Genomic DNA, 15,915 nt, shown 5'->3' with positions numbered 1-15,915 from the left:
GCGGCGCTCTCACGTGGGCACAGGTGTGGGCAATGAGTATAATATGGTGCTGAGTTATTAAGGCCTAGCTAGGAGGCTAAGAAGCTGGAGGAGCTGGAAGAATAAATGAAACCAAGTTTTTGAGGGAGAACTGAAGATCCAGAATGAGAAGTGACTGTGTACACACAATCATCACATACAAATAAACCCTAATAAGAATGAGAGCAGAATTTTTTAAAATTCTGTCAACCTAGAATACTACATCAGCGAATATATCCTTCAAAATTGAAGGTGAAATAAAGGTATTTTCAGGAAAATAAAAAACTAAAAAAGTTGCCAGCAGACTTTTACTAATAGAAATGTGAAGGGAAATTCTTTAAGCAGAAGGAAAATGATTATAGGGTAAATTTGAAAATTCAGAGATATTCATAAGATTGATAAATATAAAAACAAATACTGAATGGACTAAAAACACCAATAATAAGAATATCCTTTGGGGATTCTGAATAATCCTAAACTCACACGTCTGTGAAAATAAGTTTTGAAATTCAGTTAAATTAGATAATTTCCCAGGGAAATAAATATTACCAAAATTGACTATTCATGATATAGAAAGATTAAACATGTCAATTTCTGTAGAACAAATGGAGAAAGCTATTAAGCAACTACTCCATGATACAGAACCAGGGCCATATGGTTTCAAAGGGGAATTCTATTAATGGTGAAAGCCCTAATAGTCTGAGTGCTGCATGAATTGTCCCAGAGCATTGAAAATAAAAGATAACACCTTAATTTGTTTTGTGGATGAAATAAATAAAACATTGATGCATAAGCATGATCAAGAAGTTCAAAAATAAAATTTCAAGTTGACCATACTTATGACTATTCATGCAAACACAGTCAATAAAATATCAGCCAGTACAATTCAACGCCACATTAATAAAATAATGCATATAACCAAGAGGGATTTTTTGAGGAATTTGAAGTTATTTCCTTATTAGAAAATCCTTAATATAATACAACATATTAATAAATCTTGGGTTAAAAATACTATGTCTCCCCATAAAGGCTAAAGAAGACTTCAACAGATTTTGATAACATTGATGAAAAAAGAACTGATGGATTCTCTGTTAATAAAGTATATATTACAGCAAATATATATGATACATATAAACATACTTTTATTATGCATGATGTTACATGAAGTATATTATACATAATAAAATATCTTTATATACCAAATATATTTCATGTAAAATATATATTGTATTATGTATATTATTATAGATAATAAAATCTATATTCATTAGTTGTACAGCAAACATCTTACTTGATGGGATTCACTAGAGATATTTCTTTTAAGATCAGGATCCAAATGAGAATGCTCATTAGTCAACTTTGTGGTGAAAATATTAGCTAATGCAACTATAGTGATGATATCAATTAAAGTCACAATAATTGGAGAAGAAGAATTAAAATCTTCTGAAGACTGTCTACATACTTTAAAAGCAGGAAAAAAAACATTCTGAAAGTAGAAATTGCATGTAGTCACTGTAACTGCATAGTCAGTTCAAGAGAATGTGAAGGGACATCAGGAGTTGACATTTGTCAACCCAGCCTCCTTCCTTCTTGATCTTTCTTCACCAGCAAACACACACCTTGGCAGACTGAACTCCCCATTCACAAGTTCCTCCTCCTTAAGAGTTCAAACCGAATATGAAATGGATCATACATAAACAGACATCTCTAATCTCCTTCCAAAAATGGACAGTTGTTTGTTATCTTTACAGTTAAATTGATTCGGTTCAATATTACAGCACTGTTTTCTTGTGATGTAATCCGATTTTCAGCATCTCCCTATGACTTGCTACATTCCCACAGTGCAATTACTCTTTTAAAATGAAGTTTTACTTTATTTCTTCCTTTAGACATTCATTCTAAGTTTCTATTTGTAGTACCTTATTGAGTACATTTCTTACCTAGGCTCAGTCTAACATTAGTATTCTGTTTTCCCTGCAAAAATATTGGTGTTCTACCTTTAAATTCAAGCTCATGCCCTGCTCCACCAGGATAAGTCTCCAGGTGTGAAATGTTTGAGTGAGTCTTTTTTTCTTTAACTTCTATAACCCCAGTCATTATGCCACACTGGGCATGGTGTTTGGAACAGGATGCGAATTGTTTTTCTGAATTCACATGAGAGATTGCAATCACTTTATAGGCAATCACTGTTACAGAGGAGACTGATACAATGAGGCTGCCCCTCCAACCTGTCAATAACTATTCTCAGGCCTCTAGCCCTTCCTTTCTCTCCTTTCTTGTCTTATTTGGGTAAACATCTTTCAAATCTCCAAATACGGCATCTAAACTTTTAAAGAATATTCCTCCTTAAGCTGTTAATAACTAAAGCAATTAATAGATTCTACTTTTATAATTTATAATCTTATCTCTTACGTCATTATTCTCCAGGTGACAAAGATATCTGTGAATCTATATGGAATGATTTCCAAGATACATTGTTAATGTAAAAAAAGCAATGTGTCCAGCAGTATCTGTAGCATGCTACTGTTTGTTTAAAAAAGAAAGAGAAATAAGGAAACATATTTGTATCTTCTCATTTTAGCAAAAGATACACAGGAAGAAGTCAGAAACTAATGAGTGTGGTTTCTTACAGGGCTGGGTGGGAATGCATGGGAAGGATGGGGAGATAGGTATACCTATTTGTACGTTTTCTCCAAATTATCTTTTACCTGCTAAAACTCGAATAACTGAAAAGAATGGGAAACAAAAAATACAGAATAAGAAGAAAACAAACTAACTTAACTACTCTATTTCAAATGAATAACATGGTTAAACTGAAGGAGAAATTAAAACAACTTACCCATGTAATTCTTGAACACAATACTTTATCTATACTCTCAGAATAAAGAAGAAAATATTTTAAAAATTGAGCTGCAGTTAGTAGTTTTGTCATTCACAGTGATATGGGTTCAATATTCTGAAATTACTTAACATGTATTCTAGGATTCAGTGAATAAGTAAACATATTGTTGAAAACAGAATGACTCTGCACTATCTGGGGAAGGTATCATATACATGGAAAGGAAAGACTGGAAAGAACTTTTTGGTGTCAAACTGGTATTGGAGGTGTCAGTTTGAACTTATGGGTTTATATATGCTAAAATTTATGAACTAAATATCAACATTTATACTATTCTTATCCCCGATTTTATTCACTCTATTACCAACCCCCCTCCCATGAGTAACCATGTCTATTAGTCTATTAGATTCTTATTTATGCATCCTGTGTTTCTCTTATATGTCTTTCTCTCTCCACACATGTAAAGCCTTGTACGCAGTGAACATAACCTAACCAATTTTCTCTCTACATATAGTTATTCTCTAAAAGGAACCCAAGTTACTTAGAAAGATGGCTGATTCCAGGGCTGGGGCCAGGAAATACAAAGATGATCTGGGAAAGTTTTGCAAAAACTGAAAGTGAGGAAGTGATCAATGAATGATGAGGACACATGAGCCAGCTCAACAGGGCTCCCCATGGCCAAATCTGGAATAATTTTAGCTTCAAAAAGAGTAAGAGCAAACAAGCAAACACATAGATAAGGAAACAGATTGGTCATTACCAGATGGGAAGGGAATGGAGGGAGAGTGAAATGAGTAAAGGGGCAAATATGTATGGTGACAGATGGAAACTAAACCATTGGTCGTGAACATTGTGCAGTCTATAAAGAAGCTGAAATACAATAATGTACACCCAAAATTTACATTATGTTATAAATCAATGTAATCTCAATAAAATTATTTTTAAAAATAATCCAAATGAATTACAACTCAGAGATTAAATGAGAATCTATGACTCCATAATGATATAAATAAATTAATAAAAAATAAGTGTTAGAGAAAGGAAACTTCTCTCTTACAGAGAACTAATACACATAGAATGATTGATGCATGAGAAAAATCACCATTTGGTCACCACAATTACAATAATTGTTTCAGGCAAGAATCACTTGTTTCTTATTAAGTATGACGTTTTATATGTTGGTTGAAATTTTAAAGAGAAATAGCATGATTATATAGTCTCAAAATATCTATCCAAGTTGTATTTATTAATTTCAAAGATAAAAATAGTAATTATACAGCAGAGAACCTGGTAGACACCACCTTAATCAGTTGGCCAAGAATAACACCACCAGTAATTGGAAAAATTGATATCAGCTTCCTTCTCATAATATGCACTGTGGTATACCCACCAAAGCCCTTTAGGCTGAGTCTGAGATACGTTTGTAACTACGCATATGTAGATATGCGGAACTACATAATAATAAAGTAAACATGGTTATATATTAGCTTTTGGGCAATCTGGGTGAAACACCTATTAGAACTTTTTGTATAATTTTTACTTTACTATAAGTATGAAATGATTTCAAAATAAAGTTAGACTGGCCCAATGGAGCAGTGTTTAAGTTCGTGTGCTCTGCTTCAGCAGCCCAGGGTTCATGGATTTGGAACCCACGTGTGGACCTACACATGCTCATCAGGCCATGCCATGGTGGCAACCCACATACAGAATAGAGGAGTATTGACACAGATTTCAGCTCAGGACCAATCTCCCTAAAGCAAAAAAGGAAGATTGACAACAACTGTTAGCTCATGGCCAATCTTCCTCAACAAAAAATAAAATAATATCAAATAAGTAAAGTAAATAAAAAGTTAAAAAATATTTTGTACATAATTACTCAATAGGAGTGAATAGAACATCTTACAAGTCTATTACTAAATTTAACATTGGCATCCAGGCAGACAATTGTGATCTTCTAAAATATTTTCCTTGTAACCTATCTCAGAGATTAAATATGAACTGCTGAACCATGGGCAAGACACAAAAAGGTAATTCTATAAAATGTCATCCCTGACTTTAAGGATTCACAGTCTCTAAAATGAAACTGCAGAGGAAATTTTAAACCAAGAAAAGAAGTGTATCTGTAGAATAAAATGCATATGGGTATTTGCCATCCATAAGTTGGCACTCAAATGTGTAAGTAGAAATTATTATCTTTAGCAGTGTTTGATAGATAGTCTCCATTTGCCCCTCCAGGACCATTCTCCAGCTTTCTCCACACTGTTTTCTATCAGGAGTCTGACGTTTATGGATTGTATCAACTAGGAACCCTGGCCCTTTGGATTTGGTCAATGGAAACAAAAGCAAGAGATTAATTGCCTAAGAGAGAGGTTGGAGCATTTATTCTGTTTTGCTCTCTGCCATACCATGGGTTGACAGTGGCTGTCCATAGTTCCTGTCCAGGTGTCCTCTCCTACCCCTATGTGTCTCATCAGGTTCTCATAAGCACTCCCTCTCCTTGTACCTGTTTCCCACTGCTGCTGGCCCTGGGTGATTCACCATCGCTTAATAGTTTCCCTTAAACCACCAAGACCTTTATAAACAAGCCATTATGACATCTTTTTTAAAAAATCCTCTATCCCAGCTGGAACCATGCCCAAGAACAAAGACATTGCTGGCATCAGAAACAACATCCTGTGGGACTCCAGGGCCCTCTCGCTCCTGGACGTGCAGCTCCACAGAGGGCAAGAAGACTTGGTCAACTAGCCAATGGTGGCTCCTCCCTGACCCAGAAGCCTGGGGACATTGTTTCTGTCCTCTTACTGGTAATTAAAATATTATATTTTTGCTCATTGCTAAATATTTGCTTCTTGCTGTTATGATGGGACATTTCACCCGCTAGGCAGATGTCACAGCTCAGCAGATGAGAGCTCAGCATCAGGAGTAAGATTGTTGTCTCTGCTGCTGGAGAATATGTCTGACCTCACCAAAGAACCGAGATCAGAGAGGAATAAAATCTCTGCTAAGCAGTGTGTGTTAGTGTTTGTGCAAGCTATGTTTGTGGGTGACACACCCGTGTGTCAGAGCAGGAACATGTATTGTTTGCCTTTGTCTGTGTGTCTGTTACCATGTGTGTTACCACATGCACGGGTCATTGGTGGTTTACTGATGTGCCTATGTGAATAGGCTTAACTGCCCCATGTTGACTGCTTCCCCCTGGGAAGGGTGTGTATCAGAAGGAGCCAAAGCAGGCCTCTCAGTAATGGGAGTGTATGTGCTACTTGTTGTAGTGGGTGTGTGGCTGGGTGGCATGTGTGTTTTTGGTGTTGTTTCTTGAAAGATTTTTACATTGTGTGTCCTTGTGTGTTTTTGGTGATGTGTGTGTATAGTGATGGGCTATGTATATGTGGTGAGTTGAGTGTTTACCAGGTGTGTCATGTGTCAGGTGTGTCGATGTACTTTGTGAGTGTGTTTGTGAGTGAATGATACACCATTGTGTTTTATGTACGTCTCACTTTATGTGTTTCGACATGTATATGATGTTTATGAGCTGAACCATATACTGGCTATCCTTCCCTTAGCATGGGAACTAGTCACAGGTTACTGGAATCCTCAAATCAGCAATGTGTGTGTGTGTTTATGTGTGATTTGTACGGGTGTTTGGGGCTTCTGATTTTCCCCTCTGACTCAAATATTTCCTTCAGTACCGTCCTATGGAACACCACTGACTGAGATAACCAAAGCTCCAAGCAACTCCCTGTTTCTGAAATTGAACTGTCATGATTTTCATATACCTGAGTGTGACTGAGTCATTTCGAGGTGTGCTTTTTTTTTGTTTCAATCCTTACAATGTGGTTTTGGCCTGATTCTCAGGCATAGCTACCCCATGGACACACAAGATAAAGAGAAATATTTCTATTTAAGGCATTCTGGAGCCACTCTGAGGTTTGTCCATATTTAAGGTTTTGGGGTTTTTCTGTTTAGTTATATTCTTTGGACAGTCACAATCAGCTATTCCACCCCATAAATGTTGAGATTATTGTTGTCATCTCAGTTATCATGTTTTAAGAAATATAAAAAATAGCCTTCAAAATTATATCAAAGAATTCAGAGAAAAGAAAGAGTGGTAAGTCACCTTGATAGCAGTGTCAAATAGTTTAACTTTGGAGTAGAGTAAATGAGCCTCTCATATTTGGGGGCAGATACATATGTTTGAGGATTGATGACTTAAGAAGCTTCTTAGATTGAGAGAGAGCTTTGAGCAGGACCTGGAAATCCATGCATTTTTGAGAGGTTGAGAGGCAGCCATCCCAGCAATTACAGTGGAGGCAGCTGTGACTGGGTTGACATCGGGAATGATACAGCAAAATGTGGATTTCATATATTAGTCAATTTTCTGTGGATTTAGTAAATTTTTGGTTGGAGTGTGAGGTTTCCTCCTCTGATAATGAAAGGTTAATGAGAACATTCCCATTTTTATTGACCATTTTTTAATTTGTATCTCACCTTCTAAGGACACCCAGTTTGGCAACCCTATTTAAATCAGAACTGCTTCTTGTCACTCCTTGTACCCTTTCCCTGCTTTGTTTCATTCCGCAACACTTTTCACCAATTGCCATGTCATGATTTTACTATTTTGATTTTTGTGTTTTTGTTTTGTTGTACAGTGATTTGTTTATTTTGAGGTTTTGGGGGTTTTTTGCTTCGTTCCCTTAAAATTAAGCTCTACCAGATGACCTATTTCTATTTTATTCACTGCTATATTCCATCACCTAGATTGTCACCTTTATGAAGTCTTTAATAAATATTTATCAAAAAGAATAAATGAGTGAATGAATTCATTTAATAATTTCCCATGCTCATTACATGCCCTGAGATTAAAAAATTATTGGTGAGATAGCTTAACATTTATTGAATGTTTTCAGGTACCTGGCACTGTGATAAGAATTCTAATATGCATCTTCCCATTTAATCCTCACAACAACCTCATGAGGAAGGTACTATTCTTTTTATTTTTAATCTCTTTTCTTACTTCAATTAGACTTTTTGGTTTTTATATTTTTTTTATTGAGGTTATGATAGTTTACAACATTGTGAAATTTCAGTTGTACACTATTTGTCAGTCACCATGTAAGTGTGCCTCTTCACTCTTTGTGCCCACCACCCACCCCCCTTACCCCTGGTAACCAGTAAATAGTTCTCTTCATCCATGTGTTTGTTTATCTTCCACACATGAGTGAAATCATACATTGTTTCTCTTTCTCTGTCTGGCTTATTTCACTTAACATAATAACCCCAAGGTCCATCCGTGGTGTTGTAAATGGGACTATTTTGTCATTTTTATGGCTGAGTAGTATTCCAATGTGTGAGTAGTATTTCATTGTGTGTGTGGAATCCATAGATTCCATATCTTCTTTATCCAGTCATCAGTCAGTGGGCACTTGGTTTGCTTCCACATCTTGGCTATTGTGAATAATGCTTCAATGAACATAGAGGTTCATAAGTCTCTTTGAATTGTTGATTTCAAGTTCTTTGGATCAATGTCCAGTAGTGGGATAGCTGGGTCATATGGTATTGCTATTTTTAGTTTTTTGAGAAATCTCTGTACTGTTTTCCATAATGGCTGCACCAGTTTGCACTCTTACCAGCAGTGTTTGAGGGTTTCCTTTTCTTCACAACATCTCCAACATTTGTTATTTTTGTCTTGGTGATGATAGCCATTCTCACGGGCGTAAAGTGATATCTAAGTGTAGTTTTGATTTGCATTTCCAGACTCTGTGATAAGAATTCTAACACGCATTGCCTCATTTAATCCTCACAACAACCTCACAAGGAATGTATTATTCTTATTCTCAGTTTACTCTTAAAGTTTCTGAATGTTGTGTTACTGAATTAAATTGCTCAGGAGTTCACAACAAGTGGCAGAGTCCAAACTCAATTCTAGGAATATCTTCGTCAAGACACGAAGGGGTCCATCTTTTCATTATTCTACCTTCTAAGCAAGGCACAGACTCTGCCCTACAGGAGCCTCACAGGTAGTGGGAGATCTGTGAGCTTTAGAAAAGGCTTGCGTAGGAGGTACAAGAGCCTTGCTCTGTGACATAGGGACAGGCTTACTTTCTCACTGTGGACGCTTAAGAGGCCCAGATTGATGTTGGCCTCTCCTGTCACCCGCCTGGAACCTCTAGATTAGACAGAAAGGAGCCCAGAGTGACACTAACAAGAGAGATGTTGTCCCCAGGGATTCCAGTGGCTCAGCCTCTCTGGTCCCTGCACAGGCTCCTCCCCAAGAGGCCACCAGTAATTTGTTCAATTAGTGCAGGGTAACTGTTTCTTATTGATAGTCCTGAGTGTCTTTCCCCCTGTGTCTCCTTTCTACTGTAAAATAAATCTCTCCTGCCCATTATTGTGTTGCTGGTAAACAGACATGCAACACTGTGAAGGTCTTCAGGCCACAGAGGCTGTATCTTGTCCTTTGGCTCCTAGGTCTCTTGGACAGAAAGCAAGGACTAAGGTAACAACCCAGAGCAAAAGTATTTGAACTTATTAAGGATGAGAGTAGATCAGAAGGGGCCGGGATCCTGCCCTTGCAAACAAGTGTGGGTGTGAATATTGGACTGGTTGTGTGTGTCTTGTGTATTTCCACATATGTGTGCTGCTGACACACACATGAAAAACCTCCATTTAAGATGTGCATTGATCAGGTAAGGCTGGAAATGTCCTGTGAGAAATCCATGCGATTTAGTGGTTATGTCTATGTTGTCTGTTCATTGTTGTGATTTGAATATCTGAGACTGTCTGGGAGCGCCCATATGTATGCATTTCTATTATGTGTTGTTTGCCGGTTCTTTGTATGACTCTTTGTGCATTGTGAGCATTTGGCATATAAGACAGTATGTTTATTTGTGAAATTTGTGTGGAACAGATTTGTACCCTGACCATCTTCATCTAGGGCATGCATATGTCAGACAGAATAGGAAATCATCCTTCAACAAAATGTGTGTTGAGGTGTGTATGTGTGTGAGAGAAAGAGAGACAGAAGGAAGAGACAGAGAAAAAGAGAGAGAGAGAAAGGGAGATGGACCTCAAGTGTAGAGGTATCTGTATTGCATTTAACAAACTTGCACCTCTACCAAATCCCCCTAGAAAGGATAGGGCATGGAATAGTCTCATTTTCTGATGTTCCTCTTGACTCAGACCAGAACCCAGTGAGGCATTTTCAAACTGGATCCTCATTAATCCCTTTTGGGGCCATTGGACTACGTGAGTAGAATGTTCCAACAATGCACACAGAACCCTAAATGTTTCTTACTCTGGCCTTTAGCATTGTCCATATATACACTTTGGGAGCAAGGTAGCCTGATTAAATGTCCAGATTCTGGTGTCCTTGGAATATGGTAGTTGCCACACAACAGTTTTTGCCCTTACCTTTGATTTCTCTGAGGCCAGCAGCCTTAAGTGTAAAAGAGGATAATAATAGCTTCTGTAAGATATTGTCTGCAGCAGTTTAATACATTTTAGGCACATATTAAGCATCCAGTAAAGGGTAGCAAGCTGTGTAATTTGCGTTCCCCAAATGGAGGCAGACTTACCTGATTCTCCATTCAGGTACCTCTAAGATGGGAGAATATGTTGTGTCAGTTAGGACAGGAAGCCCATGCAAAGATTCTCTCTCACCCCTTAGGTTACAGCTTCATTACTGAGCAGAAGTGACACTTGCATTTATACCCAAGTTGAAGGTTCCATTCCTGCTGGTTCACACCTTGACACTGCAGCACCTGTGAGTGTACCAGGTTTTCTGCTCCGCCCCTGCATTAGACCTACAGAGAAGCTGTTCATTTAAATATCCCTCAGAAATTGTCAATAAGCAGCCAAGCCTCATGGGGAAGTGAGGTCACTTCTTTTCTCCTACTATCCCTTAAAATCACCCTGTCTGGAAAAATAATTTACTATCAGATATGGATTCGGTGTGTTAACATCAGTTTCCTCTTCCGGGCATATGGATATTTTAAGTCTCTTAGCCACTCTCCCTCAAAGAAATGAAAAGTGTCTGTCTCTAGTGAAAAGAGTATCAGAAGACTTGCATTTGAGATCAATTTCCACCACCAAACACATTGTGTAAATGACTGAACTTCTCATATGAGTAAAATGAAAGAAAAAAGTCAGTTTTCTCTCCTTCTCAGGCAAAAATGTATACTGAATACTTATGATTAAAATCATATGGAAGGCATTTGTAAACTGTAGGCTGTAGGAATATAAGGGGCTGTATGAATGAGTTGTGGCAGACATCTGAGCTGGTGGTTGAGGTAGTAGTAGGCACAAAAACACTCCTTCAAACAGTAAAATAACATGTCTCAAAGCCTTGGCTCTTCTGCTAGATTAGGTAAGGGGAGGAAGAATATGTTTAATAGGAGAAGAGAATTAATAAAGACATGAATAAAGAATGATGACTATAGCAGTTACTGCCTATGTGACCAGGAGCTGATTTCTTAACATCTCTTAGCTTCATCACACATACATGCACACACACACTATAAATAAATGAATAAATAAATATATGTATATTTACCCAGAAATTCCTTCATTTGACCTCATTCGTAGTAGACTACATGTTTAATAGATGTCAATTATATTAAGATTGATATTGGGAAATAGTCATGTTAATCAGATAACTATTAATTTTAATAGGCATGACAAATCTCACAGCATATACCAGTTATCAGGTTCTAGGGAAAATGTTCAGGTGTCTTACAGCATATGAATACTTAGATCTGAGCCAGTTTGATTCGCTGAAGATACATGCAGAGAAGTGGACAACAATGGAGATGGGGAGGCATAATTTATTTTTTTCCAAACTAAATAAAATGCATCAAGCTACGTTCCATCATGAAAATAACCACAAGGTATAGGGTGTGTGTCTCTGCACCTTCCTTAAGACTTTGAGAGCTCACCTATGCGAACACAACTTTTAGATCAGCCACCTGCTTCTTTGTAATGCCTACCTCACATTTCTGGTGTGTTGGATTCCTAAGGATCAATCCAGGATTTATCTGGAAATTCGCACTGGCATGAAGACATTAGATGACTATTTGTGCCCTTACTGTATGAATACCTCTATTCTAATATCAGAACTAACACTGAATCATTTAATTATTCCACAAACCCTAATGTAGGTATTATTGTGTTTATTTAGTAGAGGTTCAAAATGAGGCTATAAGAGAGTAAGTTGTTGAGGCTAGCTAGGAAGTGTTGGAATCAGAACCCACTAGAAGTCGAGTTGCAGATAGACTGATCTGAACCAGTTCTGGAAGAGGTTACTCCCTAGAATGTGAGCTCCTTGAAGGAAAGAACTTTGTCTTGCTTTCTCCAGGAAAGAGTGTAGTGTCTAACAAATTGTTTAATTAATAAATAAATTACCCCTGGTTTCCATTGAATTAATCTTATTGGCCGTTGAAGCTCTAATGGCTCCCTCCTGCTCAGCTAGGGCAAAGTGGGGATTCAGCCAAAAGCATGTGAGAAATATACTGAGGAATTCCTCAGTATAAAGTAGATACCCTTATTGTGATTGCCCTCATCACCATGTATCATCTGAGACATTCCCAATATTCCTTCAATCTAAGCAGAGAGAAGAGCATGAGAAGGGAGAATCAGAGCAGTGTGTCCAAGTTCCTCCTCCTGGGGCTCCCCATCCAGCCAGAGCAGCAAGGTTTGTTCTTTGTCCTGTTCCTTGGCATGTACCTGACCACAGTGCTGGGGAACCTACTTATCATCTTGCTCATCAGGCTGGACTCTCGCCTCCACACCCCAATGTACTTCTTCCTCAGCCACTTGGCCCTCACTGATGTCTCTTTTTCATCTGTCACAGTCCCTAAGATGTTGATAAACATGCATATTCAGGATCAATCCATCCTTTATGCTGGGTGTGTGACACAAATGTATTTTTTCATATTTTTTGGCTGTGTTGATAACCTTCTTCTTGCAGTGATGGCATATGACAGGTATGTAGCCGTTTGTCACCCTCTACACTACACCACCATCATGAAGGAGGGGTTGTGTATATTTCTGTTGGCTGGATCCTGGCTCCTCTCTTGTGCCAGTGCCCTGTCTCACACCCTCCTCTTGGATCAACTGTCCTTCTGTGCTGACAACACCATCCCCCACTTCTTCTGTGACCTTGCTGCCCTGCTTAAGCTCTCCTGCTCAGACACCTCCCTCAATGATATTTTTATCTTCACTGTTGGGGGATTGGTCATAATCCTGTCATTTATTGGCATCCTGGTCTCTTATGGCCACATTGGGGCCACCATCCTGAGGTTTCCCTCAATCAAGGGGATCTGCAAAGCCTTGTCCACCTGTGGCTCTCACCTTTCTGTGGTTTTTCTATTCTATGGGACAATTGTGGTATTGTACTTTTTCCCATCATCAAGCAACTCCAATGACCAAGAAATAATTGTTTCAGTCATGTACACAGTGGTCACTCCTATGCTGAACCCTTTCATCTACAGTCTGAGGAACAGGGACATGAAAAGTGCCCTAGGGAGACTTTTCAGGAGAGAGATCTTTTTCTCCATGTGACAGTACCCTATTCTTGCTCTTATCTTATCCACTGACCCTCTCAAAGAGAGCTCCTTGAAAAATGTGTAGTTAGATGACCAACCTTGTTCCTTGCTCCCTGCACATTCTCCTTTTCATAGTTTCTCTTATTTTTGGTCCTCTGCAATCCTCAGGAATAGAAGTGTGAAATATAATTGCAGAAGGTACCTTCCCGGTCTTTAAATTCTTGACTCCCAAGTTGAAGGAGATTGGAAGTATCAAATGTTTGAGATGGTACTTTTTAAATACAGAGTGAATTGTACATTTGACCCCTTATTTGAGTTAGTTTTAATGTTTATAAAATGCATTGTTTTAGAAATTAAGGTGTCATAATATAGCTGCATGAAAATTAATGACAATCTATAGTTTAGTTTCTCTATTTTTCTCCACAGCTTTAAAAATATAGCCTAGTTCCTAGTTTTCAAACAAGGATGTTCAAAATGCCTGTCTTCCTAATGAGGTAGCTGACTCATAAAGTGTTTTCTTATAGCTTCCTAAAACCTAAGCAAAATGCAAAGCTTTTGACCTTGCTAGCTAATTTTATTGTGTGTATGATGGAAATAATCTAACAGAGATGCACAGGGCAATCACTGCTACTAACAATTTCCCAGTTCTAAGCACTTTTCCTCTACAGGAATTTTCTTGGTGAGATGGTCTATATACTTCTTCCTTCTAGTTTGGAAAAATGAGGATTGTTTATTTCTGCCCAGACTAAGACAATACATTTCTAGTTGAAGAAAAGATAAATGTATGCATGGGATATCACTCATTAAATAAATTTGTATTCTGTAACCACTATTTGCAGTCACTCTTATATACAGATGAATCAAAATGTCTCCCTTTGAGCAGTTTACTAATGTAGCAGGGAGACATTGTCAATAAAAGTAAATATGTAAAGTATATGCTATATTGTAAGATAATGAGTGTTATATTATTGACAATGACACAAGTAGTGGGAAGGGGGAAAATGAATCTTTTGGGTGGCACTGCAATTGTAAGTAGTCCAGTGGTCAAGGTAGGCTTCCATAAGAAGAAAAGATTTAAGCAAAAAGCTTAGGAGAACAGGGAAATAAGAAATCATTTTTATCCAAAGGGAAGAACATTCCAGACAGGGGGAGTAGACACTACCAAGGGTCTGAGATGAGAGATCACTTGGTACATTAAAGAAACAGAAAGGAGGCTAGATTGACTGTCAGAGAGTGAGCAGTGTACTGGTTGGACTGTAGTAGATAAAGGTTAGAGGTAGCAAGTGATCTGTTTTTGTAAGGCTTTGTTGGCAATTATAAGGTCTTTGTTTTAACTATGTGTGATTTGAGAAACCAATAGAAAGTCATCAGCAGAGGAGTGATACGATCTATCTTAAGCTTTCAAAGTATCTTTCTGGCTCTTTTGTTGAGAATAGACTTGAAAGAAGGCAAGTGTGAAAACAAGGAGATTATGAGGCTATTGGAACAATATACACAAGAGATTCTGGGCTCTCACACCAGCATAGTAGCATTAGAGGCTTGAGGTAGAGTTCTGAGCAACCTAACAAGTCTCAATGAATTCAAAGGGATTTTAATCATACAAAAATTGTTCTCTGAGAACAACATAATTAAATTAGAAAACAATAACAAAAAGATATCTGAAAACTACCCAAATGTTTGGAAACTCAGTAAAACATTTCAAAATAACCCATGGATTGAAGAAGAAATCAAAAGTGAAATTATAAAGCATTTAGAATGGAGTCAAAATAAAAACAAAACATATCAAGCATGTGAGATGCAGCTAAACTAGAGGAAAAGGGGAAATTTATAGCAACGAACACTTGTGTTAGAGAAAAATAATGACCTCAGTATCCAACTTAGAAAAAGAAGATCAAATTAAACACAAAGTAAGCAGAAGAAACAACAAAGATAATGACAAAATTAATAAAACAGAAAACAGAAAAAATTAGAAAGAGTTAAGTAAATAAAAAATTGGTTCTTTTAGAAGAAGAATAAAACCAATGAGCCTTTAGACAAACTAATTGGGAAAGATAAGAGAGATGACGTAAATTACTAATATTAAGAGGAGAGATGATATCATGTGTGTATAAAGTCCATATGGGTTCACTTTTGGTGTATGTTTTAAGATATAGATACAGATTAGTTTCATTCCATATGGACAGCCAATAGATATAAAAGTTATTACAAATTCCATCCTTTCTCTGCAGTATTGTCTTTCTCATAAATTAAGTGATTGAATATAAGTTATCTTGGCTACTTTTTCATCTTGCATTTTCATTTTAATTTTAGATACTGCTTGACAATTGAAAACACAACAAAACTATTGATATTTTATTTGGGATGGCATTCAAAATATAAAACAGATTAGAGACAACTGTCATTTTAAAAGTAGTTAATCTCTAACCTGGGAGTATGCTATATTTCTTCAGCTATTTATATCTTCTTATTTTCTTTCAATACAGCTTGCAGTTTTAGGAGGACTTACACATATTTTGCTCA

The 15,915-nt window shown here is 37.3% G+C and overlaps 1 protein-coding gene across 1 annotated transcript; it reads left to right on the top strand.

Moving 5' to 3' along the window:
- The first annotated feature begins 12,469 nt into the window (after positions 1-12,469).
- On the top strand, positions 12,470-13,411 carry LOC106830840 (olfactory receptor 1J4-like). Its single transcript, XM_044778838.2, has one exon. It carries the CDS (start codon positions 12,470-12,472, stop codon positions 13,409-13,411), a length of 942 nt encoding a protein of 313 aa, XP_044634773.1.
- The last annotated feature ends 2,504 nt before the right edge of the window (positions 13,412-15,915 follow it).

The sequence above is a fragment of the Equus asinus genome, chromosome 10, assembly GCF_041296235.1.
Source record: "Equus asinus isolate D_3611 breed Donkey chromosome 10, EquAss-T2T_v2, whole genome shotgun sequence".
In the NCBI taxonomy this organism is placed as follows: domain Eukaryota; kingdom Metazoa; phylum Chordata; class Mammalia; order Perissodactyla; family Equidae; genus Equus; species Equus asinus.
This window is presented reverse-complemented; position numbering and strand designations above follow the sequence as displayed.

Excerpts from the sequence above, each read along its gene's own strand:
- LOC106830840 (XM_044778838.2), top strand. The coding sequence starts at position 12,470 with ATGAGAAGGGAGAATCAGAGCAGTGTGTCCAAGTTCCTCCTCCTGGGG.